Genomic DNA, 25,897 nt, shown 5'->3' on the forward strand with positions numbered 1-25,897 from the left:
AAATTTCCAAACACCTATTTCTCAAGGCTAACATATTGAGAAATTAAAGACACTTCTCTTCAGTAACTAACTGAATTTTACAGTGCATACCTTTCCTCATAGGATTAATAAAGTGACAAAATTGTTTTTGATTTTGTGGCTCCTAATTTTGGAAAACACCAACATATATGTGCCTCATTCTTAATAAATAAGACGATAAAACACTTTACTTCAATAATTCAACTAAAATAGTGAAATGCATGAATAATAGTGTACAACATTCTACTTTATTGAGATCACCTGTATAGAATAGAAGTTTGGGAACCCTTACTAATGTGTATAAGATGAGATGATTCTTTATTGATTGCCAGAGTGGAAATTTAAAGTATTCTGGCACAAGAGTAGGAATTTTCAAAATGTGGCATGTGAACTCCCTTTACTGGTACAGTACTTGAAATAATCATTGTCGAACTGCTTATGTATACTTCAGTTTTACTTAACTCCGCAGTACAGTTTGATTTCATTCTTTAAGAGCCGTATGTACAAGGCACAATTCAGTGCCTTAAAATAATAGGATAATTTTTTTTTAGGAATTAATTAACACTTAGGCCTACGATGATATTGTTTTTAATGTAGGTCATGACAGTGGTACAATATTGCTAAACTCTGTATTAAAAAAAAATTACGGGAAGGGTGTACAATTTTGGAGAACCAAAGAGGATAAAACAGCGCTCAGCATAATGTTACAAAATGTATACAAAAAATCCCCCCAAAATTATACTGTACTTTCTGTAGAAAATATTTCAGATTTTTTTTTATGTGTGGGAGTGTATATATGGAGAATGGTAAAATCACTTTGTTCGTTTTGGAGAACAGGCACTCGAATGTAAATGTTTTTAACAATTGAAATTAGAACATTTGAAAAACAACACAGTTGACCCATACTTCACTCCTGTCTATCAGTCAGAACTCGGGGTGTATCTCATATATACACACACACGACTTAACGGTCGACCAGGGAAGCTTCTGGAGGCTTCGAGTCCACGAGTCCACGCTGGTGACTGTCACGCTTGGCAGGCATGTCAGGTGTTTGCAGTTGTTACTCACGCAGGTACCTCCGAGTTTATGACTCTCGATCACGGCTGCGTTTGCGCCGAGCTCCGCCGCCCTCCGAGCCCCCGCCAGACCTCCGGAACCTCCGCCGACCACCAGGAAGTCGAACCGGGTCACCTCGCTTGTGGATGCTGTCATTTTGCGACGGAACACACCGAAAGACGAGAAAAGTCTGGTGACAGACGAGGAGATGATGGAAAGGAAAAGGGGTTGAGTGCCAGTTAGGCGGGTTATTATCGCCATAACCAGGAAGCTGGGTGTGCGACAAACGAGGGCGTGGGAGGGTCAAGTCAAAGCCAGTGGCTGCTGTGTCATTATGAAATACTGTACAACAATAGTGTGTGAATCCCAGAAGTTCCCTACAACTGTCACGGCGAGGCTCCTTTAACAACATGTGAAAACACGAGTGGGAAACTTAAATGTTCAAATCTCCAATGCGCTTCAATGCATAAACGTAAAGTTAAGACTGTCTTTACAAACAGTTTATTTCCATCATTACAGCGTAATTTTGTGTGAAAAGAGATTACTCACTAGTCACTCTAAATAATGAGTCAATGTGTCATGCTGTGTTTGAAAATACAGTAGAGTACATATGTGTTGCTGATTTAATCGACTTCCGGTTGAGAAATTGTTGCCACCAATCAGATCGTTTACGTGACTTTTTTTAAAACGTCCTGATTATCTTGCGTAAGTATGAAGATACGATACGCACGGTTTACGTGCATTTCCGAAAGCAAAACACGGACGCTCGTTCATCGCACAGCTCTCGCATCCTAGCTCCAGCAATAACAAAATTCCGGTTTTGACTTTCAAAGTTAAATGCATATTCACTCACATCATAAAACACGTTCATATCACATATCACCAAAGATTTTACTCCCTTTATTATATGTACTAGACCTTTAGTAATGGAGAAATAGATACACCTACGCGCGCAAGCGTGTTTCGTTTACAAAACTTTTATTTCTTATTTTGAAGGTATTGGAACGTTTCCGGAATAATTTAGCATGCCAGCTCACGCAAACCAAATAGGGGACTGACTCGCTCAATAAGAATCTTTTTTGTTCACATCCAGCTCAAAACAATAATCACTATTTTTCCGCTAACGTGTTTACAAAACACTGCACAAAGGTACGTAAACAACATGTACACACCTCGCGAACAAACCGTTAGCCTCCAGAGGTGTGTTTTCTCCACCCCCTTTTGCATCGCAACCTTGCTGTTTGGGCCTTTACTGTGGATTCGGAATAAACGACTCTCGCTAGCCCCGGACAAAATTTAAAGACACAGAATTTACTGTTTATTGTGCATGTTAAATTGCTCCATGTACAGCACATTGTATGCAGCGATGGCTGTTTGAAAGTGCTCTATACTGTAAATACTTATATTTTTCACCATGTTTAGGCGTGATGGCTCGTGTTTACAGATGTTTGTACTTGCTATGGAATCTTTACATCTCAAATTACTAATGTCGGGGGGAAGGGCTCTGGGGGGACTGCTCAATCGTCAAAAACACTCGTTAACAACGTGTTACACTTTCTAATACAACTCTCCATACAGTGGCACCAGAAAGAGGAGACATGTGGACGCTGGTGTGAAGCTGCGGAAGTGGGGGGCGCTGCTGCTGCCAGGTGACCAGTCATCATATATATATAGATGAAGCCTGTCAAGTGTCGGAGCTTTCCTTCCAGCATGAACACCAGACAACCACATGGTTACTTGGTTCGTACACCGAGATTTCTTGACACTATGCATTGTGGCAAGTGTGGATTTGCTACGTCGGATGTGGAATTATTCAAAAGGCACATGCTTGACCACACTGGGTCCAAACTGTGCTGTATTTACTGCGAAAAAGCCGTATTGAACAAGGCAGAGCTAAACGCTCACCTGGAGGAACACATCAAGTCGACTCTCTCATGCCCGCACTGTGGACAGCGCTACATGCGGAAGATGAACCTTTTAAAACACATTGAGTACGTGCATAGTAAAAACATTAGTCAAGCACGCAAAAAGGTTGGTGGTAGCAAAGATCCCCTGGTCTCCAATGCCTTCCCAAGTGTACAGAGTGCTGTGCACTCAATGCGACCACCAGTTCGAGTAAATGTGCCAGCCCCCAGCACACCCAGTGTCAGTCTTGTTAAAGACGGACAGAAAGGTAGAACGATGAACACGATGCTTCCTATTTCTTCAAAAGTTGTTCCAGATAGTGTTGTTCATCACAACAGGGCGTTAACAGTGTCACTCCCAGAGGAAATAAGTATACCTGCTGGGTGCTTGGTTGAACTTGTGGAAGTAAAAACCGTCAATGGGTCAAAGGAGCTAAAGCTGAGGCTGGTGTCACAACAAGAAAACGAGGCCGGAATGAAAGACACAAGAACAACAGTTCAACAAAATCTCACAGCGGGCAAGACTTTAGCGTCCAAATTTAACCCCTCAAATGCAGTAAAGTCACCAAATATGGGAATGTGCATGGTGAACAGAAAGCTGTTGGAAACAAAGATGGCGGCTCAGCAATGCTCTGCTGTTAAACCTGTCAGCGCGTCTAAAAGCCTGATGTCAAATCAAGCAAGCAAAGTGAAACTCACACTAAAAAGGACGCCAGAGGAAGTCATTAACTTAGACAGTCCGACCAAGGTCTCCAAAACTGTCTGCAATCCTGTGCGAGAAAGAAATGAAATTGTATCGACGTGGAGCGAACTTGTCCATGATCGAGCGAAAGCAACCAACGTTCTTTTGACCCATGAGACACGAATGCTGACCTCTCACCTGCAGTCGGTAATAATGGGTTCATCTGCATATCAACAGATAACTGATCAAAGTCTCAAAAGTATTCCAGATCAGTGCAAGAGTATTCACCCCTCAAAGGCAGACAAAATAGGACGTTCTGTCCTCGACAGACTCACCACTGTTAAATCTGAATCCGGCATGGATTACCTGAAGGATACCACTGGCTCCAAAGTCAAGGATACCCCTACAGTCATGAACACTCCAGCAGGTGTCAACCAGCAAGGTCACAAACCCATTTCCTTGAATGTCCCTTCAGGTGCAGCTGTCCGAGTGACCTCTTCAAAGGTCAATCTTTGTCAGGACAGCGATACTTCTCGTTTATCTTTTCCCGGTACTGCCACAGGGCAGAGGACGGTCCATGCGTCCCCATCACTCAATATGCCCTTGGTGCCTCAGGGTGCCCGCCCAAGGAAGGAGCTGTCTGAGAGAGACACACCAAAGCCTGAAGGCTTCCCAGTCATCTCCTCTGTGTTTTCCCTGAGCGAACAACAAGGAAATGCTGAGGGCACCATGCAGCCACTGGTCATGGCACTGCGGGGCATTGTGATGGACAAAAGCAGCACAACTGAGAAGGTGACGCCAAATGTAAACCGGACATGCGGATCCGTGAAAGTAGAAAGCAAAATCGAACTTATTCAGCAACAGCCATCCAACACGGTGGCGAAATTGGACAAGGATGATGTCATGGTGGAGAAAACCAGCTCGACGCAGACGGACAATTGCAGCCACGACCCGGCCTTGAAATCCGAAAATGCCGAGCCTGTTTCTGACAACGTGTCAGACGTGTCTGCATTTGATGTAAATCGTCAGTATGACATCTCCAAATTTTTGACTGTCTCGTTGACAAGAGTGGACGAACGCGGCATATGGATGAACACCGAGAAGGGACCTGAACCCCCAGCTCCTCAATGTGACACTCCGATACCTGTCCGTGATGCCGGACGGTTGATGCCACTCAAGGTGGAGCAGCTGGTGACGTGGCCGCGCCCAAACCAACCCGTGGTGGTGCTCAATCACCCGAAGCCACGGGTCCCAATGCAAGAACCGGTCAATGCTGTCGCAAACACTGGAATCCCCGAAAAGGCCCCAAAGTGCCAAATTTTAAGGATGAGGCTTTGCAAAGTGATGGGGCAGAAATATGAGGTTACAGGCTGCACTGTCAGGTTCTTCCAATGACGTGTTCACAGCATTAACTTTAGATAAGTCTTAACGTCCGTTGGTCAGAATTTGTGATATTAGAAAAAGGGACTGAATAAAATCATTTTCCCACGATTAATGTGATGTCTGACCTGTAAAACTCAATTGTTTAAAAAAAATCTTCTTTTGAGGGAAATTAACAAAAGTGAAACGGTGCCATCGTGCACATCTTTATCAGATTAAGATATCCTTTATTTGTCCCACACTGGGGAAATTTACAACGGTGTGTTGCCTTCATAATTACGGATCACATTGAAACTCATGTAAAATGGGAGCCAGCCCTCACATGACACCGTTCAAAGTGACTCACTAACCAAAAAAACATGTTCAGATGTTGTACAGCTGTTTAAGCTACCTGTACATCGCAAGCCCCTTGAAAAACTATCATCTCATATCTGCTCACGTTTAAACAGGTTCTAGAGCACGGGTGGCCAACCAGTCAGAGACTAAGAGCCAATTTTTTTACTGTGTTACTGCAAAGAGCCACATCATACATACCCTTCCTCGCGGACACACACACACACACACACACACACAAGCACACACACTTTTTTGCTCAAAGATAGACTTTTGAAGTGATCAACATTCCCACGATCGACCCAATCGTGCAGGTTCAAGCATACACATACCCTCTATCCATTCTGCTCACGTGATTGGTTACTAGTTTCTTATTTGATTTTGTTGAAGCTCATCTGTTGGTTGGTTGGTTGTTGCGTCACGTCACTGCAAAGACTGAGAAACATTTCATCACATCAAACACATTTGATATTCTAAAGCAGCCAAGTCTTGTGCTGTTAGATGCGATTTCAATAATGTCAGGAAAAGTCTGAGAACAGCTGAAATTTATTGGGGGTTTATCCCAGGCACTTTAAATGGTGGCAGATCTGTGCTGACTCGCATTTATCATGAATTGGAAAGTGATTGGAACACAGCCACAGGTATAAGAGGGTGTGCAAACTTGTGCAACCTCATCTCAATTGATTGTTTTTCCTCTCCCTTATCTAAAAGCTTTCAAGGATGTTTTCAATGGAGTTGTACAGGTTGTTGTGCACATTAATGGTCGACAAAAGCTTTGAAATGATTTACCATGATCCCGTTGCTGTATCGCCACAAACCTGTGGTATTTCAACATGGTTGTGTAAACTTTTTATATCCACTGTTTTCATGGGAACTGTACATATGTGCAAAGTGTTGCAATGAAGATTTTCAGTTAATATTTTATAACAGAAAATGATGACATTTTTGTTTCCTTGACTGCTGAATGATTTTTCTTCACAGTCTGCCTCCAGGTTTCTGTTTGGAAAACAGTTTTTGTAACTGGCAACAATGAGAAGTACATACAGTACTCCGAATCTTTTCTAGTAGCAAATATACCATAATTGTAACATTTGTTTGGGATGAATGAATGATGCGCAACATTGGGAAAGTAATACATTCTGACGGACATCCACATGCCAGTGACTTTTTTTGGTTTTCGTTTTTTGTAGTTTTCACTACGGTTTGGAATGATCCAGATCCTTGCTCAATCTACAAAAATCGAATTCCACACGTCTTTATTATTTATTGATTTTTATCCATAGAGTGTTAAGAATTGTCAACCCTCCAGATCGAAACTTTGCAATTGACCTCTGCCACTAGTAAACAAAAGAAAGAAATGAATGTCTGTTTTTGTCTATGGTGTACCAGTCCCAATTTGAGAGAAGACTGCCACAGCATGTCATGTACAAACAGTTCTTAGAAAGATCCTTCCAGAGTTGTTGATTTTTAAATACACCTAGCCCTCCTGATATTTTCTGCACATTTAAGGTCAGAAAGAACCATGATTTACGTATGTCAATAAAAACTGTTATACAGCAAATCTGATGTGTTTTGAGCCATATCATGAACAATAATGCTGCAAGCACAAACGATTCAGCAGGCCCATCTCTCACCTGACAGTAATAATTTAAATGTAACTTCACACTAATAGAACCTAAACTTTTTTATCATGTTGTTTTTGGGACGCTTCTTCTGTACAGTTTCAAAGTTGGTAAATTTACCGTGTCGATGTCAAAAATCTGTACTTCCCCGTCTGACACTACTTTCCCATCTGGTTCGCGAATAACATGTTGATATCAACACTGTGAATACAGTTATAAAATACATAAGCATGATTGTACTTAGCAAAGCTGATCGTGCGTGTGTGTGTGTGTGTGTGTGTGTGTGTGTGTGTGTGTGTGTGTGTGTGCGCGTGCTAAACCAACCACATTATTACTTCTTTCACATGTAATGACAGGCTTAACCACCTATTACCTCAAAACACATAAAACATACCGGTAACTATATAGATATATAGATACATGCTTCATGGGCAAAACTCCTTTGAAATGAATCATTTGTTTCTGAATACACGAGTTAGCTTGGATATATGTAAATGATTAAATGTTACCATAATCAACCATACCATTACATTCCTCACACTTGTATTGATAAGCACAACCCTTTGTAATATTCAAAACACACGACACATTTGTGAGAATATGGTCATGGGCTAAAACCCTCTAAAGATAAGAAAAGCTGTTTCTGGATACATATGTTGGCAAAATGATGATCTCTAGTGTCTAATTCTGAAATTATCATTCTAATTGTCGACTGTGGTTCTCTCCTTTTCTCTCTAGTGGTTCAACGTAAAATGACTATTCAAAGGCACTCTCTGGTTCCCTCGAAAGGTGAAACTGTTGTCCCTTATTTTGAAAGTCTAAATCAAGTACTGTAGAGCTAGTGGTTAAACTTAATCTAGAAGGGCCTAAATCAAGGACGATGAACTCTCATGTTTGAACTTTTAGAATTGCAAATATTCTTGCCAATTATAAGTGTTCGTTTTCCACCCCAGAGTTGTTTTCTCTTGCGTTATGTCACCACTCCACTTGTCACCTTTATATCTGTTATATCAGTTTGTTTATTATTTTTTTTCTTATATTGAGGTTTTGAAAGCCTTGTCTTCAGAAATTAAATCATTTGTGAATGTTAGTGTAAATACTAAATAAACATTTCTTTGATACTTTTTTTTTTTGAAAAGGATCCACCACTGGCTTTGTTTTTAGGATGAACATTTCAAGTTAGATTTCTTGACCAAGAATGGCACTGATAGATGTGTCGGCGGGAGGAGAATATTAGGAATGCTGTTCTGGAAAGTATTTATTAATATGTGTGTCCTGGATGTATATTTAATGTAATACCAATGTGATGATTGATTGATTTTGTTGACTAAGAAGTGACCATGCTTAAAAATCATTTCAGCTTTCAGTTCATCTACGTGTGCGTGTGTGTGTGCGTGTGCGTGTGTGTGTGTGCGCGCTTGCGTGCTTTCAATTAACATATCCTAATGATTTTCTTTTTATTTGTACAGTATAGGCACTGACTTGGCAACAGTGTTAGGTACACCTTCCGATACAAGTCAAAAGAATCTGCCACATTATCCAGATTTGTACCAATAGGGGTCATCCTTGGCCCATGAGCCACCGATCTTCATAGTTCAATGGAAATAGAAGATTCTGCTTTATTTTGAATGACGATGTCCGACAGGTGTTAATCTAACAATTTTGTATACCGGTTGTCGTTTCCAGGTGTGCCTAATAAAAGTGCCCATTAAGTGTCATTAAAGATAAAAGACAACTTCAAATTCTCCTGATTACTTTTGTCCTTGCAGAAAAAAAATTCTTAAGCACTGTAACAGTGTTGTGACAAAACTGCCAAGCTGTCATGACTGAAGAAAAAGAAAAGTTGAACCGTTTTTCAAATTCTTTTTAAGTGTTTTCATAATTTTCCATTTTTGTTGCTCATTGTTCCCTATCGTGTTTGTTTGTTTTTACTTCTTGTTTTTATATTACTCTCTTGTATTAAAACGGTGATCATGATGATCACAAGCAGAGTTGTAGGTTGTCGTGGAGTTTTTGAATGTAAAACAAAAATTAGCAAATGAAATAAAAGACACGAGATAATGGCAACTGATGGAACATGCACAGTTGCCATAGTGCTTGAGATCAGCTTGGATCTTCTCATGACTCAAGATGGATCCTGCAGTAAAGCCATCTCATTCAAACTGTTTTGCCGGGAAAAAAACTGAAGAAAATATTGGATTTCACACTGAGAATGAAATTTTAGTGTATGTCATGACCCAGCTTATCAGCAATATGGAGTATTATATGCAGTATAGTAATAACTTCAGCTATAACCAGAATAGCTCTGTACTTGTAATTTCTCAAGAACGCTGTGATGACTTCTCACCAGCAGACGTGCTGAAGCTACAGTATATTGCAACGTGCGTCTACTGCCGGAAGACAGCTGGGATAGACTCCAACACGCCTGCGAACCTCGTGAGGATAAACTGATTCGAAAATAGATGGATGGATGGACGTTACGCAGCCCTAAATTAAATGTAGTTCTAATTAAGAATTCAGCAACTGGCACGCAAGTGATTTAGTATGAATATATTTGTATTGACTGTATCTGTGTTTCCCAACTTTTATCGAGTGAAGGCAAATGTTTTACATTTGAAAAAAAATCTTGCGGCACACCATCAAATGGAAATCTTTAAAAAAAATAAGTGGACACACAGGCTAATTATCTGTCTTCTGTCACCTAGTGGAACAACATTTTAGTGTTCGGCCTGTCACTCACTCTGCTGGCGTGGATGTATGAACAAAATTCTTTTTGGCCCAGTTGTTATTTTGACTTCAAAATGGCGCCGCGAGAGTGGCTGCCTTTCCAGCAGCTCCAATATTTTGTTGTTCTACTTTTTCCTTTCATAACTTTGCTGCTGTGAATTGGGAATTTCTCCATTGCGAGACTAATAAAGGTTTTCTTATCTTAAGTAAAATTAGGTAATATCCAAGCACAGTGGTTGGCAATCACTGCTTGAGAGACAATCCCTTGCTTTAGAGCAGTGCTTCTCAAATAATGGGGCGCGCCCCCCTGGTGGAGCGCGAGGCTGCGTCAAGGTGGGCGCGTTTGACCTCGGGGAACATGCTTTTTAAAAATTTTTTACTTAGATTTTTTTTTACTGTCCGAGAATAAAGTACAGTTGCACCTCCACTACATTAGGGGGCAGTGGCGCTCTCATTGGCAGAGTTTGTGCAGGGAGCATTCGAAGGGAGGAAATATGACCAAGCTGATGTAGCGCTTGGCTTCACTCACTGTAGTGATGGGAATTCCGGCTCCTTTTAGAGAGCCGGCTCTTTTGGCTCCCAATGGCTCCTCAGTTTTTTTGTTGCTTAAATTAATACCAAAAATAACGTAATATTATGTGTAAAATGGAGTACTAATGCTAAAAAATAGACATTATATCAAATATTTATTATTTATATGGCTTTATTTATATTCTTCTGAACATACTCAACATGGAGTGCTACAAAAATAAAAAAGTACAAAGAACCATCTCAAAACAACGTCCTCAAAAAGTTCAAATCTCTGAATGTGTATATTTAAAAGCTTTTAACTATTTACAGTAAAACAACACAAGTAAGCTTTGAATACCACACAACAAATTATAAATTAAAATTTGTAAAACAAAAAGGAAAAAAAGCAGCATCCAGGTAAAGGTTTTAGCTTGTCTTCAGCGAAGATTGGCATGAAGAAAAACCAAGTGCCTCAGCTTTGAGGGGTTGATCCTCTTTCTCCACTCTGTTAATATTTTCCCTGTTTTGGAGAAGATTCTCTCTGAGGGGACAGATGTTGTGACAACACACAGCCAACACAAAATGGATGAAAATCCCTTGCAATCATTTTACCCAGTTCCTCATCAATTGTGTTCTGTTTTGCTGGTTTTATAGCTTTTTGCATAAAGTGGCTCATAAAGCTCTGGGTTGTACATCTAGGCAGTTGTGACATTGCAGCAGCAGCAACAGTTGCAGACACACTAGCACCTTCATTAATAGCTGGTTCCCTTGCTTGTCTTTTCTCTTCAAATTGTACTGATGGGTGGATATTTCTGATGTGCCTGTGCAGGTTATTTGTGGAGCCTGATCTATGGGATATTTTAACCTTGCACAGTCTACACGCTGCAATTAAATTGAAATGAGTCCATATTTCACTGCATTTCCTATCCATTTTCTCACCTTTCCACTTTCCACCGTGTTGTTTTTTTCACTAACAAGCTCTCTCGTCTCCTCGCCTGTTTTGTTCGCGAAAATTTTGGCATCGGACAGCAGGAAGCCAAATAATTGAAGGCGTCACTTAAATACATTACACCCCAATCACACTGATATGCCGCTTGACTTGTTTCACCGGAAACGTGCCGAATATTGCCAACAATCATCCCGCTTTGTGACTGCTACTTCAGTAAACTAAAATACAGGTCCCGGCTACACATTGAGCAGGAGCCGAGAATTTCTGTGTCCTGCTTCAAACCTCGCTTTGAAAAGCTGTGCTTTGCAAAACGTGCTCATTGTAGCCAATAATCCAGACATCATCTTTGATTAAAAAAAAATCAAATTATTTTGTGTTTGTTTTGCAGGTTATAATTTTTTAATATTGTGCTCCTTAGTTAATGTTGGTAATTGTTTTGAATGCATTATTATTTATTGATTATGTGTAATTTTATTTTTCAATATCGTATGATTTGACGTAGTCAGTCAAAAAATGTTTACAGTTTAATTAATAATTTCAGATGCACTTAAAATATTTTATGTTACAGTGAATAAAGCTATTCTTTGTTGTAAATTGGTCCATATTTCTTTTTTAAATTTCTCTTATGTGTTAATAAGGATACAGTGTTATGCAGAGGTGTACTTATAACAATTTTAGAGACAAATGATATATATGATTTATAGTCAGGCGGGGTGGGGTAGGGGGGGTGTTTTCTTCTTCCTAGGGGGGCATGGCAGAAAATAATTGAGAAGCACTGCTTTAGAGCAATTTTAGCCACAAGAGTCATGATTCTTAAGGTTTGCTCTTTCAACAGTCGTGACTTTGGATCAACATTCTGAATTGCTCCCAGCCATTCCATGCAACACTCTGCAAACAGATTGCAGTGATTAGCGTCCAAGAGAGGGAACATATTTAAAAGCAACATTAGAAATGAATTTGCAGGCGACCTCTGCCACCGCCCGCTCCCACCACTTACACAAGGCTCATCTAATGCAAGAGAATAAAAAGGAGATCTGAGGGTGAGTCTGTTCACAATACATGCTTCCTTCTCTCCTGGATAATTGCAATCTCCTGCGGTGTGACACAGTCAACAGATGGCCCCGGAGACCCGCCGGAGCATCATGTTCAGTCAGCATGGTGCTTCTCTCACATCCACACTGCTTTCATTCTCGCAGCACAGTGTGCAGACGAGCTCTTGTTTTCACTCTCCTTCAGTCTAATTATATTCAACGCAGTTTTTTTCTGTGGCATAGCCTTATGGAACAAACAAGTGATCTGAATAGAACACCACTAAGCTTCCAATATAGTCTTGACTGGTATTACTGCCCTGCAACTCACTTGCATCACTCCACTGTAAGGTAAATGAGATACATGTATATCCATTCATTTTCTGTCACGCTTGTCCTCATTAGTCTCGGGTGCGCTTAGAGCCTATCCCAGTGGAGTGGGCGAGAAGTGGGGTACACCATGGAGTGGCCACAGGCCAATTAAAGGGCACATGTGGAGATACAAGCGTTCACACTCACACTTAGGAGCAAATAAGTAACCTATTTATCCATCCATTTTCCGCCGCTTATGCGGGGTCGGGTCATGGGTGCAGCAGCTTTAGTCGGGAAACCCAGACTTCCTTCTCCCCAGCCACTTCTTCCAGCTCTTCCCGGCAGATCCTGAGGCGTTCCCAGGAGATGAGCTTTTTAACCACATCGGTGACTTCAACCACAGAGGTAGGAGAGCCCACTTCAGAGTCCTCAGACTCTGGTTCCTCCAAGGAAGGCGTGTTGGTGGAGTTGAGGAGGTCTTTGAAGTACTCTGCCCACCGACTCACAACGTACCAAGTCAAGGTCCCATCCCCACTATACACAGTGTTAGTGGTGCACTGCTTTCGCCCTCCTGAGACGCCGGATGGTGAACCAGAATTTTCTCGAAGCCGTCCGGAAGTCGGCTTCCATGGCCTCACCGAATTCTTCCCACGCCCGAGTTTTTGCCTCAGTGACCACTGAAGATGCATTTTGCTTGGCCAGTCGATACCCATCAGCTGCCTCTGGGGTCCCACAGGCCATGAAGGCCCGATAGGACTCCTTCTTCAGCTTGACGGCATCCCTTACTGCTGGTGTCCACCAGCGAGTACGAAGGTTGCCACCACGACAGGCACCAAGCACCTTACAGCCACAACTCAGATTGGCCGCCTCAACAATAGAGGCACGGAACATGGTCCACTCGGACTTAATGTCCCCTGCCTGCCCCGGGACATGGGGAAAGCTCTGTCGGAAGTGGGAGTTGAAACTCCTTCTGATAGGGGATTCCGCCAGACGCTCCTAACAAACCCTCACAATACGTTTGGGTCTGCCTGGTCGGACCGGTATCTTCCTCCACCATCTGAGCCTACTCACCACCAGGTGGTGATCAGTTGACAGCTCCGCCCCTCTCTTCACCCAAGTGTCCAAAATATGCGGCCGCAAATCCGATGATACAACCACAAAGTCAATCATTGAACTGCCGGCAAGGGTGTCCTGGTGCCAAGTGCACACATGGACACCCTTATGTTTGAACAAGATGTTCGTTATGGTCAATAGGTGACAAGCACAGAAGTCCAATAACAAAACACCACTTGAATTCTGATCGGGGGGCCGTTCCTCCCAATCACGCCCTTCCAGGTCTAATTGTCATTGGCCACGTGACAGTTGATGTCCCCCAGCAGAACAAGGGAGTCCCCAGCAGGAGTACTCTCCAGCACACCCTCCAAGGACTCCAAAAAGGATGGGTACACTAAGCTGCTGTTAGGTGCATATGTACAAACAACAGTCAGGACCCGTCCCCCACCCGAAGGCATAGGGAGGCAATCCTCTCATCTTCCGGTGTGACCCCCAATGTACAGGCACTGAGCAGGGGGGCAATGAGTATGCCCACACCTGCTCTGTACCTCTCACCGTGAGCAACTCTAGAGTGGAAGAGAGTCCAACCCCTCTCGAGAGAACTGGTACCAGAACCCAGGCTGTGTGTGGAGGCAAGTCCGACTGTATCCAGTGGGAACTTCTCAACCTCGCACACCAGCTTGGACTCCTTCCCTGTCAGAGAGGTGACATTCCATGTCCCAAGAGCTAGCTTCTGTAGCCGTGGATCGGACTGTCAGGGTCCCCGCCTTTGGCTGCCGCGCAGCTTACACTGCACCCGACCACTTTGACCCCTCCCGTGGGTGGTGAGCCCATGAGAAGGGGGACCCAAGTTGCCTCTTCGGGCTGAGCCCGGCCGGGCCCCATGGGTGTAGACCCGGCCACCAGGCGCTTACAAATGAGCCCCACCTCCAGACCTGGCTCCAGAGGGGGACCCCAGTGACCCGCATCCGGACAAGGGAAACTGAGATCCATTAATTTTATTCATCATGAGGGGTCTTTAAGCCGTGCAATGTCTGCTTCCTCACCCAGGACCTGTTTGCCATGGGTGACCCTGCCAGGGGCATAGAGCCGCAGATAACATAGCTCCTCGGATCATCGGGACACACAAACCCCTCCACCGCGGTGAGATGACGGCTCATGGAGGGGAAGTAACCTATTTATTTTATGTGAAATGAAGAAAGAAAGACTGTCGTTGTAAAAAATAAAATTAAAATTACTTATTCATTTTATTGAATTTATATGAATTTTAAAAAAGGTTGTTCTAGTTCTAATTTTAAAAAATCATTTCCAATCAGGTATTGGCAAAACCAATTCAGTGGGGTTGTCATTATCTTGTAAAGTGTCAGCATACAGAGCGACATGTATCGAAAATTCTGTACATACTGTATATTGTCATGGCTGTTAGACGCATGTTCCTTATAGAGGCGGGACCTGGTGGGGTGGTGTGCAATGCCAGTGAGTCTGGGTGAGTTTCTGGATGAGAGCCGTGACCCACATAAGCTCCTGCTTAAGTGTGCTCATTACATTTATCTTCTGCTGGTGTCAAATTACACTGGTCAACACATTTTTACATTGTTCTTCTTGTTTTGTTTTGTTTTTTTAACCAGAGATGAAAGTTAACGTTTGAAGATTAAATTTGAATGTCCTCTTTAGAGTAACAAAAGGAGTTAATGCGATTGGAGGCACTGGGGCGGAGATATTTAGGTTCACAAATGTCCTCTACAGAGGACAAATTTGAACTACTGGTAGTCAGGAGGATATTAAAAAACTCTTTGTCCGACATCAATATATCCCAATGGTTACCACTGGTCATGTCCTGGGCCAACATCTTTTTGTCTCCGGCTGTAATAATCATATTACATCATTTTTTATGAAGCTCTTGTATCTGAGTAGTTGGTGTACCGAAAGAAGTGGCTGGCATTCATGAGTCCTTTAAGTACAGGAGCAAAGTTGTGAGTGTGTGGTCTCAAAACACTGACTGTTGTTGTGAGTGACAAGGTGGAAACACAAGAACAAATAGACAATCCACAATTCAAGTTTTGACAAGGCTGTGCAATCCAAAGCCACGATTTAGCGGACTGTGGTTTAGAATTGGATTTTGTCAGTGCGGTGCAAGTCACGCCAGGTCCTCGTCTTGTCTACTTTGCAGAGATTAGAGGGTCATGGGAAATGCTGTTGGTGAGATACATGAAAGAAAAAGATATTATAAAGATGAAAGTGGAAAATAAATTTGCGGCCAAGAAGGAAAAGGGCGCAGCCGCGGGGATTTGTGGACACTCAGCCGGGCTACTTGCGGATTTGTGACCTGGCTTTGCTGTGGGGATCAAAGAAAAAGGAGCTTGTGTAAGCTTCCTTGTGATATACACCTCACATACACACATATTCAAAGAAGAGCAGATACATTTAAAGTCTGGAGCTGGACATTAAAAATAAGGAAAGACTTATTTTCAGGCAGCACGGTCATTGACCGGTTAATCCATCCATCTCTTCTTCAGCATTCCTTTGTGGAGTTTGCATGTTCTCTCTGTGCCTGCGTGTTTTTTTTTTTTGCTCTGGAGTGCTCTGGATTCCTAGCACATTCCTAAAACATGCATGGCAGGTTAATGGAACACTCTAGATCAGAGGGGGGCAAACTACGGCCCGCGGGCCGAATCCGGCCCGTTGGTCTTTTTAATCCGGCCCTCCGAAGGTTGGTCCACAATTAAGGTTCGGTGTGAATGATTGCATTCATTTCAACTGGACTTGTATTGACAGGCAATTTCACCGCCAGGTGGTGCATTGACTTGAAGTTGCAGAACGGGGGAGGAGAGGTCTTTTCGACCACCTAGGACCTCTGTATCGCTCTACTTCTACTGGTCCGATCATAACCCATCTGTAGCAATGCACAAGCTGTTGTCATTTAAAAAAGTATATTCATACAGTACTTTCATGCTTTTGTTCTGTTGATGTTTGATATGGACTGTCAACAAATGCATTTTTTTTTTAATGTACCATAGCTCGTGCTGACCTGGCCCTTCTGTCAAATTTTAAAAGTCAATGCGGCCCCCGAGCCAAAAAGTTTGCCCACTCCTGCTCTAGGTTGTCTCAAAGTGAAATTGTGAGTGTGAATGGTCGTTTGTCTGTGTATGCCCTGCGATTGGCTTGAAACCAGTTCAGTGTGTACCCTGCCTACTCCCTAAAAACAGCTGGGATAGGTGCCAGCACGTCTGTGACCCTTGTGAAGATAAGCGTATTAGAAAATAAATGAATGGACTTGTTTTCAGTCACTTACTCCAGTAGTGACCTCACGTAGGAAAGCCAAACAAAACGAAATGCTCTCCTCCTTCCTGACAGGCAACCTCAAGCATTAAATGTCATTGTAGTTTACATGAAAGAAAGTTCAGGGTAATGCATGTCAAATGAATCATCGATTTACGTGGGGAGGTGTTTGGAAATTCCATTTCCACTCTTTAGAACGAACGTCAGCAGCAGGGTGAGATTTTCTCTTTGGATTAAAGGTCAAGATGATTTTTTTTCATCAGAGAAAAGAAAAAAATACAATTACAGACTTTCATTTCTCACAAAAAGTTAGCGATATTTGGCTTTCAGGTGAAATTTGCGGACTAGCCTAAAATGCATTCAAAATTTTACAGGTGAACGTAATATTGACCTCCTTCTCGAAGCTTTTGAATGCACATGTCCAACTGTTAAATGTTTCAGTACTTTTTGGCATTCAACTCAGCATGATTTAGATTTGTTCTTGGTTTTACTGTTTGGTGCTTTCTACCGCCTTTATTACCGATTTGTCTTACTGTTTATTATGCATGTTAAATTGCTCCATGTACAGCACTTTGTATGCAGCGATGGCTGTTTGAAAGTGCTCTATAAATACTGTTGACTTGACGTGACTTCTTGCACAGGTTACTGTTCTATAATGAAGACCAATAAATGTCCTGGTTCAGTGGTGGTGTTGCTGGAGTGACAGAGTTTCATCAGCGGGTGTGTATGTGTGTATTTATATAGGTTGCCCGGTGATCGACTGGTTTGCGCGTCGTTTGCGGGTTCGGTTCCGGCTCCAGCCTTCTTGTGTGTCATTTGCTTGTTCTCCCCGTGCCTGTGTGGGTTTTCTCTGGGTACTCCGATTTGCTCCCACATTCCAAAAACATACATGGCAGGTGAATAGAACACTGTAAATTGTCCCTCGGTGTGAGCACAAATTGTTGTTTGTTTATGTTCCCTGAGATTGGCTGGAAACCAGTTCAGGGTGTACCCCGCCTACTGCCCGAATAATAGTTGTTATAATAATTGCCAAACTGCTGCTTATCGTGAAGGGAATTGACATGAGCTGACTGCCACCATAGAGCATTTGTATCTCAGGGTACTACTTTATCACTATACAAAAATTGTGAAAAATATAGGAAGATGTGAGATTTGTCTCATAGAAAGTAGACCTTTAGTATGTACCTCAGCTCAGTGAATGTTAAGAAACACTGCAGTAAAACATGTTGCACATCAAATTGCTTCAAACTCTGAACAAAGAAAATACATGCTATCAAGGTAAATAGAGCATTTTGTTGACAACAGGCTTACATGTGTTTCTACTGAGTGTTAACTATGAGCAGTTATAGAAAAGTCTGATGCAGATTTGGAGGCCCGATGCAGGCCCACAAGGTCAGCATCCCTCCTGTGGTTTGGACCTGCAACACAATCGCCTTGACTTCCCGTGAAAGATTGCCATCTCGCCTCTCATTTTCACCGATGCTTATCTTTGGAGACAGCTCCCCAAACACGTCCACACCTTTACACGTAGCTATGCCCCATCGGCCCGTCAATCAGCCAGGTCCTCCTGTGTCTAAACCCGCATTTTACCCCCACATCTCCTCCTCTTGTCCTCCACCAGGCAACCAAAAGACTAACCACACTTCCCCTCATCAGACCGAGACCTGTCACTGAGAAATAAGATCCAGAGTCCGAGCTTGGAGGTTTCAAAGTGTGAGCCTGGGGTGAGTAAGGCAATGCCAAAATTAACCAGACCAGTCATGCATTTATCTTACTGGAGTTTTTTACTTTTATTATTGTCACTTATTTTCATAATGGTGATTAGACATTTCTTTTCTCCAGAACAGTGTTTTGAAGCAGTAATTTAGGTATAAATTTAATTGTATTTATTTCACGAATATGACATATTCTCACATTATGCCCTTTCCTCCCAAATCATAGTGCACACGTTGTCCTCAAGGGAAATATGCTGAAGCATAAGCTTCTTACACCTGCCCCCTGTAGAGAGTAATAAACTTAAAGTGATGCTGATGTCTACAAATACAAGTTAGAATTGTGTTTGCATTGTCCACATTATAAAAAAAAGAAATGTAGCAAAAAAAAAGATACTTTCAATGTCCATGCTCAACATAAGTATTCCTCTTATAAATTATTTTAAAGTTGTTTTTCTGCAATCTTTGCATTCCTCGTCCAACCCATTTCATGCTCTAAAACAAACAAAAAAATACAATGCTGCTTTAATTAGTTCATGATTTCGGTTTTGAAACATATCACAAACTCAGAAATTGTGAATACCTTATTTTTTAGAAACAAGTTCTGAATATTTATATGAAATGTTACCCAGGTTATGGGATGGACCGATACAGTCTCATTTAAAGGTACTGTATAGGTTTGTAGTGGAGGCTGCTGATAATAGCCACCTATTCTCAAGGCAAAAAAAAAATTGACATTGAGTAAGTGGTGATGGCAGTAGTTGGCACGACTCAGATACATCAGCGAATCATCATCTGCGTGAGAAAGAAAAGGTTTTCCTTCACAATTGTCTTCACAATTTTTTGTCACTGTGTTACATGAAATTTTAAATATCAGACGTATCAATGTGTAATCAAAGAGTGGATAGTGGCATGAATTAGAGTCATTTCTTAAAAATGTTTCCAAACATAATATCCAATTACCAAAACAGACACCTATGACACCACATATGAGCCCCTAACCTTAGAACTGTGAGCGGACGTACTTAAACACTTTCCCATTGTCCTCCCCCTCTAACATTACATTGCCCCAGAATATTTAGAAGAAGGTTCTGGTAAAGCAGAGCTGACATTTTAATTTGATGGTATTCACTTTCAAGTGTCTAGTGGGTGTGTTTGCTCAATAGCTTATTAACATTGTCACTCACTTGAAAGACAATAAGCAACAAGAAGCAGCTCCCTTCCATGTTATTAATAGACTTCAGGCCCTGTGCTTTGGGTGTTTAAGCATTCTCGGAGCAGAACTCGCCCATTCTAATCCACAGTGTATATAAAAGAAGTATGAGATAGTGTCACACAGCCATACAGATAAGATCTGTGAGAGGTCTGCACTAGCTTTCCGATGAGACCGTGATTCAGCGCCGTGAATAATTAAAGCCTCCGGCGCTGATGTGAATCTGTGGACACCGGGGTCAGATAATAGCAGACAGATATCGGGGTGGGGAGGGCGAGCGCGTCCCTGGTGCGGGGAGGTGGGGACCGTGGCAACATCAGTCACTTGCTCCCCTGCTCAGGGAAGAGTACTGAAGGTCAGGAGATGATGGATGGAAGTGGCAACGGCGGTGGCTTACAGCAGAGGTTGACCAGAAAACCAATGTCCCTGACATGAAATATGAGGCTCATGGAGAAAGATGTCCATTCTGATACGCGGGAATGTGTCATGGCTTTGTGAACTTTCTTATCAAAACCTCCAAATTATTAGAATAAATGGGATTGAAGCGAACAAGAAAACACCCTTCAATTTGTTCAGAGATCGAATTAGCCCATAAAAGTAAGCATGGAAATAGAAATAATCAATTGCACCATTACAAAACCTTAATAACTGCAATGTCTTAAAGACCCTTGACCTTAACATAGGGAATCATTTTAACATCCATTACATCTGTTTGAAGAAAACGTGCAGAGTGGAAAGTATGTAGTGCTCAGTTGTGGTGATATAGCTCTAAGCTATTTTACACTATTTCAGTTATCCTGATTACTGGTTGTCCGGCACAATTGCAAGTCACTTCGCAATTATTACAAGACCCATTTATGCAATTAGCTAGCTAGCTACACTCTAAAATTGCTTTTTCCTTGAAAATATCTCATAATATTTTTAAATTCCCAAGCAAGCAGATGACGTTGCAGAAAAGCTCAGAGCCCATCGGCTGACCACGATGAATCAGAATCAGAATAATCTTTGTTGTCCAAGTATGTAGAACACACAAGGAATTTGTCTCCGGAAGAACATGATGCACTAGTATCATCATAAACAAGGACATGACAAATAAGTATGGAAGGACATTCCGTAATGTAAGTGAACCATTGTGCGGTGGTACATACACAGTGACAACTGTGAGACAATGTGCAAAGTATCAAGCACAGCTAAAGTGATCAGTGGTTGAATAAAAAACTGTAACAGTTGTACAGTTGGTGCAGAAAATCATTGAACCGTTTTAAAGTCAGCAGTAGCAGTATATGTAGTACAACAAGTGTGCAATTATGCAGATATCCTTGAGCGCTTTAAAGTGTCTGGTGCTGTGGAATATACATCAGTGACAGTGGTTCAAGTGAGTACAGAGCTGGAGTTACAATGACTATAACGGGATGCTGTTCCACAAGGTTGTGAAAAATTGCAAAGAGCCACTATACAAGTAGATTTGGGTTACTGTTTCGGGATTTAATGGCTAGAGGCAAGAAGCTGTTTAAGTGTCTGCTGGATTTGGTGCGCATGGATCGGTAGCGCCTGCCTGAGATGAGTTGCTGGAAAAGGTGGTGGGCAGGGTGCGGGAGTCCAGTAGTATTTTCCGTGCCCTTGTCTTGGTTCTTGCAGTGTGCAAATCCTCAAGAGTGGTTAGGGCGGTGCAATGATTTTTTCTGCCGTCCTAACTGTCTGTTGAAGTCGGATTTTGTCCTTTTTTGTGGCGGCCCCAAACCAAACCGTGATGGAAGAACACAGGATTGATTCGATTACTGTCGTGTAGAACTGTCGTAGCACCTCCTGTGGCAGACCATGCTTCCTCAGCAGCCTCAGGAAGTACATCCTCTGCTGGGCCTTTTTCTGGATGGAGATGGCATTGACCTCCCACTTCATGTCCTGGGAGACTGTGATTCCCAGGAACTTGAAGGTCGCGACGGTTGACACAGGGCAGTTGGATAGTGTGAGGGGCAGCTGTGGTGAAGGATGTTTCCTGAAGTTCACGATCATCTCTACCGTCTTGAGCGTGTTCAGCTCTAGGTTGTGTCGGCTGCACCAGAGCTCCAGCCGCTCCACTTGTTGAACCAGAGAAGACTATTAGTTCACCAGCTAGCTAGTGGCTGGTGCGTCTCGTCGCGGCAAAGAAAGCCCCGCGACAATCCAGTGGGTTATATTGCAACCAGCCAACACTTTAAACAGATACATTATATCTTAAAGAGATACATTATAATTTCGCTATCGAACCGCTCATCCTCACAAGACTTTTTTTTCACTTAAAGGGACATTAATAGAATTTCAAACACATCTTTTGACATTGCACTTAACTGTCTTAGCAGATGAATTGAGTTTGAAAAAAACACTAGACGTGTGTCAAGGCTGTGTAACTGTGATTAACAAGCTATGTGAAGCTTAGCTCCTCTCTGACATACAAATAATTTAAAACAGTTGTGCTGTATTACTTCAACATACTTCCTTGACACAAATGATCTATCTATCTATCTATCTATCTATCTATCTATCTATCTGTCTGTCTGTCTGTCTGTCTGTCTGTCTGTCTGTCTGTCTGTCTGTCTGTCTGTCTGTCTGTCTGTCTGTCTGTCTGTCTGTCTGTCTGTCTGTCTGTCCGTCCGTCCGTCCGTCCGTCCGTCCGTCCGTCCGTCCGTCCGTCCGTCCGTCCGTCCGTCCGTCCGTCCGTCCGTCCGTCCGTCCGTCCGTCCGTCCGTCCGTCCGTCCGTCCGTCCGTCCGTCCGTCCGTCCGTCCGTCCGTCCGTCCGTCCATCCATCCATCCATCCATCCATCCATCCATCCATCCATCCATCCATCCATCCATCCATCCATCCATCTATCTATCTATCTATCTATCTATCTATCTATCTATCTATCTATCTATCTATCTATCTATCTATCTATCTATCTATCTATCTATCTATCTATCTATCTAATCAGAGCAGCATGCTAACCATGTCTAATTACTGCAACATCTTCACAATTGAATACTGGTTCTGACTTTCTCAGCCACCTGGACTCCCCTCAAATATGCCACAGCCACTTGGAGAGCAGGAAAGGTGGTGGAGTTGGTTGGGTACAGGAGTAAGCATCTGTCTTCTTGCATGGCTGTAGCTTGGTGGTTGGTCCATGGTTCAGATCCTTGCCCCGGCTGCGGCCTTGCATGCAATCCATCTACGTTAACTTGAAGAGCGAGAGCCGGCGTCACCCTCATTGCCTACAGGGCAAGCACTCCATTCAAATCATCCATGGATTTCACACATGCACACACACACAGTCACATCCACGCACATTGTCATGTTATTAGCTCATGAGGCCCAAGTGGTTGAGGGGACACAAGGGGACAAAGATTGAAGGTTAAATGACTGTGTGATGACAGTAATGATTCCATCACTGCCAGTGTCAAAACCATCATCATTTCCAAATGGCGCAATTATAGGGATGATAACAGTGATACTTCTTGTAATATATTACAGTGGAGAGTAGGCACAACCGCTGTGGTCCCATTAATTATTGATTTAAAATACAATTGGAGTCTATAATTCTGATAAGCTCACATGAACACACACATGCTCCTGCACGATATTATGTCATGCTAATTTCAGTAGCATCCCTGCAGGAAATAATAACTGGTGTGAAATTTGGCTGCCTGCTTTGAATGCAGAAAATACTGCAAGACCTCATGGAAAAAAAAAAAACAAAAATAACAAATTCAAAGCCAGATGTCAAATTCCAATTTCAATTCATACCTGTCAACCTCGGCTAATAGCTGCCCTTATAAATGATTAAGATTCCCCTTACAAAACAACAAAAAGCCGTACGGCTTACCGCGCATGCGCACATAATGCTTTATCAATCCGACCGTACGCAGCAATGACAAAAAAAATATGATTGATGATTACTTTTGCTGGTTTGCAGTGACAATAGTAGTGATCGACGACAGCATTGTCGTTGGCTACCAGCAGGTGATACGATGTGGATTTGAGCCAAAATGTTCTTTGTGAGATCGGTTCACAAATGTTTATTTTTTTTCCCGTATAAAAGTTGTAATACGCCGTACATGATTTGAAATGAATATAAACTATATAAAATACAGGGAAAACGTACAAGTTGACAGGTATGTCAATTGGATATTACTGTCAAAACAAACAAATGTGTGTGTGTGTGTGTGTGTGTGTGTGTGTGTGTGTGTGTGTGTGTGTGTGTGTGTGTGTGTGTGTGCGTGTGTGTGTGTGTGTGTGTATATTTATAAACAACATTTGCAATTTCGGGTAATTTAAAGAAAATACGTGACAATTCTGGCGGCCCGGTAGTCCAGTGGTTAGCACGTCGGCTTCACAGTGCAGAGGTACCAGGTTCGATTCCAGCTCCGGCCTCCCTGTGTGGAGTTTGCATGTTCTCCCCGGGCCTGCGTGGGTTTTCTCCGCGTACTCCGGTTTCCTCCCACATTCCAAAAATATGCGTGGCAGGCTGATTGAACACTCTGAATTGTCCCTAGGTGTGAGTGTGAGCGTGGATGGTTGTTCGTCTCTTTGTGCCCTGCGATTGGTTGGCAACCGATTCAGGGTGTCCCCCGCCTACTGCCCGGAGACAGCTGGGATAGGCTCCAGCACCCCCCGCGACCCTAGTGAGGATCAAGCGGTTAGGAAGATGAATGAATGAATGAACGTGACAATTCTATTTATTCATGAATATCCTCTGACAAATGTTGCTATATTTGTATACAGTATATTCAAACTAGCAAACAAAGTTATTAGCTAGCAGACCATTAGAGCTGTTTAGAGTAGTCAAAAAGTCTAGTAAGAGTACTGTTACTGTAAAATATTATAAATCAAATAATAGTAACCTTGTCCTCCAAATATTACCTTGAGTAAACATATTTCATAAAAAGAACATTTTTGAGTGACTCCTGATTTATTTATTTGATTAATCAAATGGAGTCCAGAGTCAAAAAGTCGAAGAAAAGTAGTGCCATGTGGTGAAGCTACAGTGGACAAACATTATTTTAAGCCGTGTAATATTTTCCCATAACTCGGCATACATCACTGCTGCAGGCTGAGCCGTCACACCTGCCACGCTGTCACCACTCGGAAGCCTCACACATATTTCACCTGAGCCTGGAGGAATGTGTGACAGTATCCCCCATCATTTCACAGCACAAATTCCAAACAGCTTCGACGGGCCCTTTCCTCCCTTTCCTCTAAGCTGCGCAGAAACAATTGTGCTCCAAATGGCCTCTTTGTCCAAGGAGCACAGCGACCTTCATTTCAGTGCGGAGGGCACGCCACTACATCTATTTCTCTGGAGGTGTTCTTGACCGAGTGAAAAATCACGAGGGCAGACATGGCGCTCGCTCCTGCTAAAGAGAGCTTGTGTCACACATTATTTTCTGGGAAAGTGGACAAACACAATGAATAGTGCGCTGTGTGAGAAATGCGTTTGGAATTGCATCACTAAATGGGTTGGACTTTACTATTCCTGGTTGGTGAATTACAAGTATGGTTCATGTCCCTCATGATAAATAAGTTTGACATGATTTACTTTGCATTCAATGTTACTGATTAAAATAAACGTGTTGTGAACAAGGACAAAAAGGGCGGCTGGATCATTTACATCAATAAATCAAGTGACTTAGAAATGAGCAATTTTAGTAACTGCTCATTTTCAAATCAGATTCACACAGTTTTTTTTACCCCCCTTCTATTGCAACAGAGAGGTTTGTGGTTAGTAGTCTGTCTCACAGTTATGGGGTTCTGGGTTTGAATCTCAGCTGCAGGCAACTTGTGTGGCGTTTGCATGTTCATGTCTTGCTTGTTAAGAGATGCTATCAGCCATGAAATGTTATAACCCAAGTCACCACTACAACACAGATCTCAAAAGTACACAAATGATTTTTCCCTCCGTCACGGGCACCGTTGAAAGTTCGTTTGAAGTTAATGAGGAGTTACTAAATTTACATCCTACAAAAAAAAAAATTATATATATATATATATATATATATATATATATATATATATATATATATATATATATATATATATATATAAAGGTAGTCCGCACTGAAGGGGTCTCACTCCCTGGAGGAACAATAGCAGACATTGAGGACAGC

The 25,897-nt window shown here is 42.3% G+C and overlaps 2 protein-coding genes across 4 annotated transcripts in view; one reads left to right on the forward strand and one right to left on the reverse strand.

The window, feature by feature from the left end:
* LOC127606639 (ras-related protein Rab-28) overlaps positions 1 to 25,897 on the reverse strand; it is a 294,192-nt gene that overhangs the window by 10,778 nt on the left and 257,517 nt on the right. The window contains exon 1 of one of the 3 annotated variants that reach the window (XM_052074939.1): positions 1,087 to 1,408. The exons of the other annotated variants lie outside the window; for them this stretch is intronic. Within the exon in view, the coding sequence (XP_051930899.1) occupies positions 1,087 to 1,335 (249 nt within the window). The 5' untranslated portion in view covers positions 1,336 to 1,408. Of the gene's footprint in view, positions 1 to 1,086; positions 1,409 to 25,897 lie in introns of those variants that run through there. 3 annotated transcript variants of the gene reach the window in all.
* Positions 2,068 to 8,986, forward strand: LOC127606073 (uncharacterized). Its single transcript, XM_052074081.1, has 2 exons — positions 2,068 to 2,223; positions 2,653 to 8,986. Exon 2 carries the CDS (start codon positions 2,749 to 2,751, stop codon positions 5,053 to 5,055), a length of 2,307 nt encoding a protein of 768 aa, XP_051930041.1. The 5' UTR covers positions 2,068 to 2,223; positions 2,653 to 2,748; the 3' UTR covers positions 5,056 to 8,986.

This window comes from Hippocampus zosterae, chromosome 1 (genome assembly GCF_025434085.1).
Source record: "Hippocampus zosterae strain Florida chromosome 1, ASM2543408v3, whole genome shotgun sequence".
NCBI classification, from domain to species: Eukaryota; Metazoa; Chordata; class Actinopteri; order Syngnathiformes; family Syngnathidae; genus Hippocampus; species Hippocampus zosterae.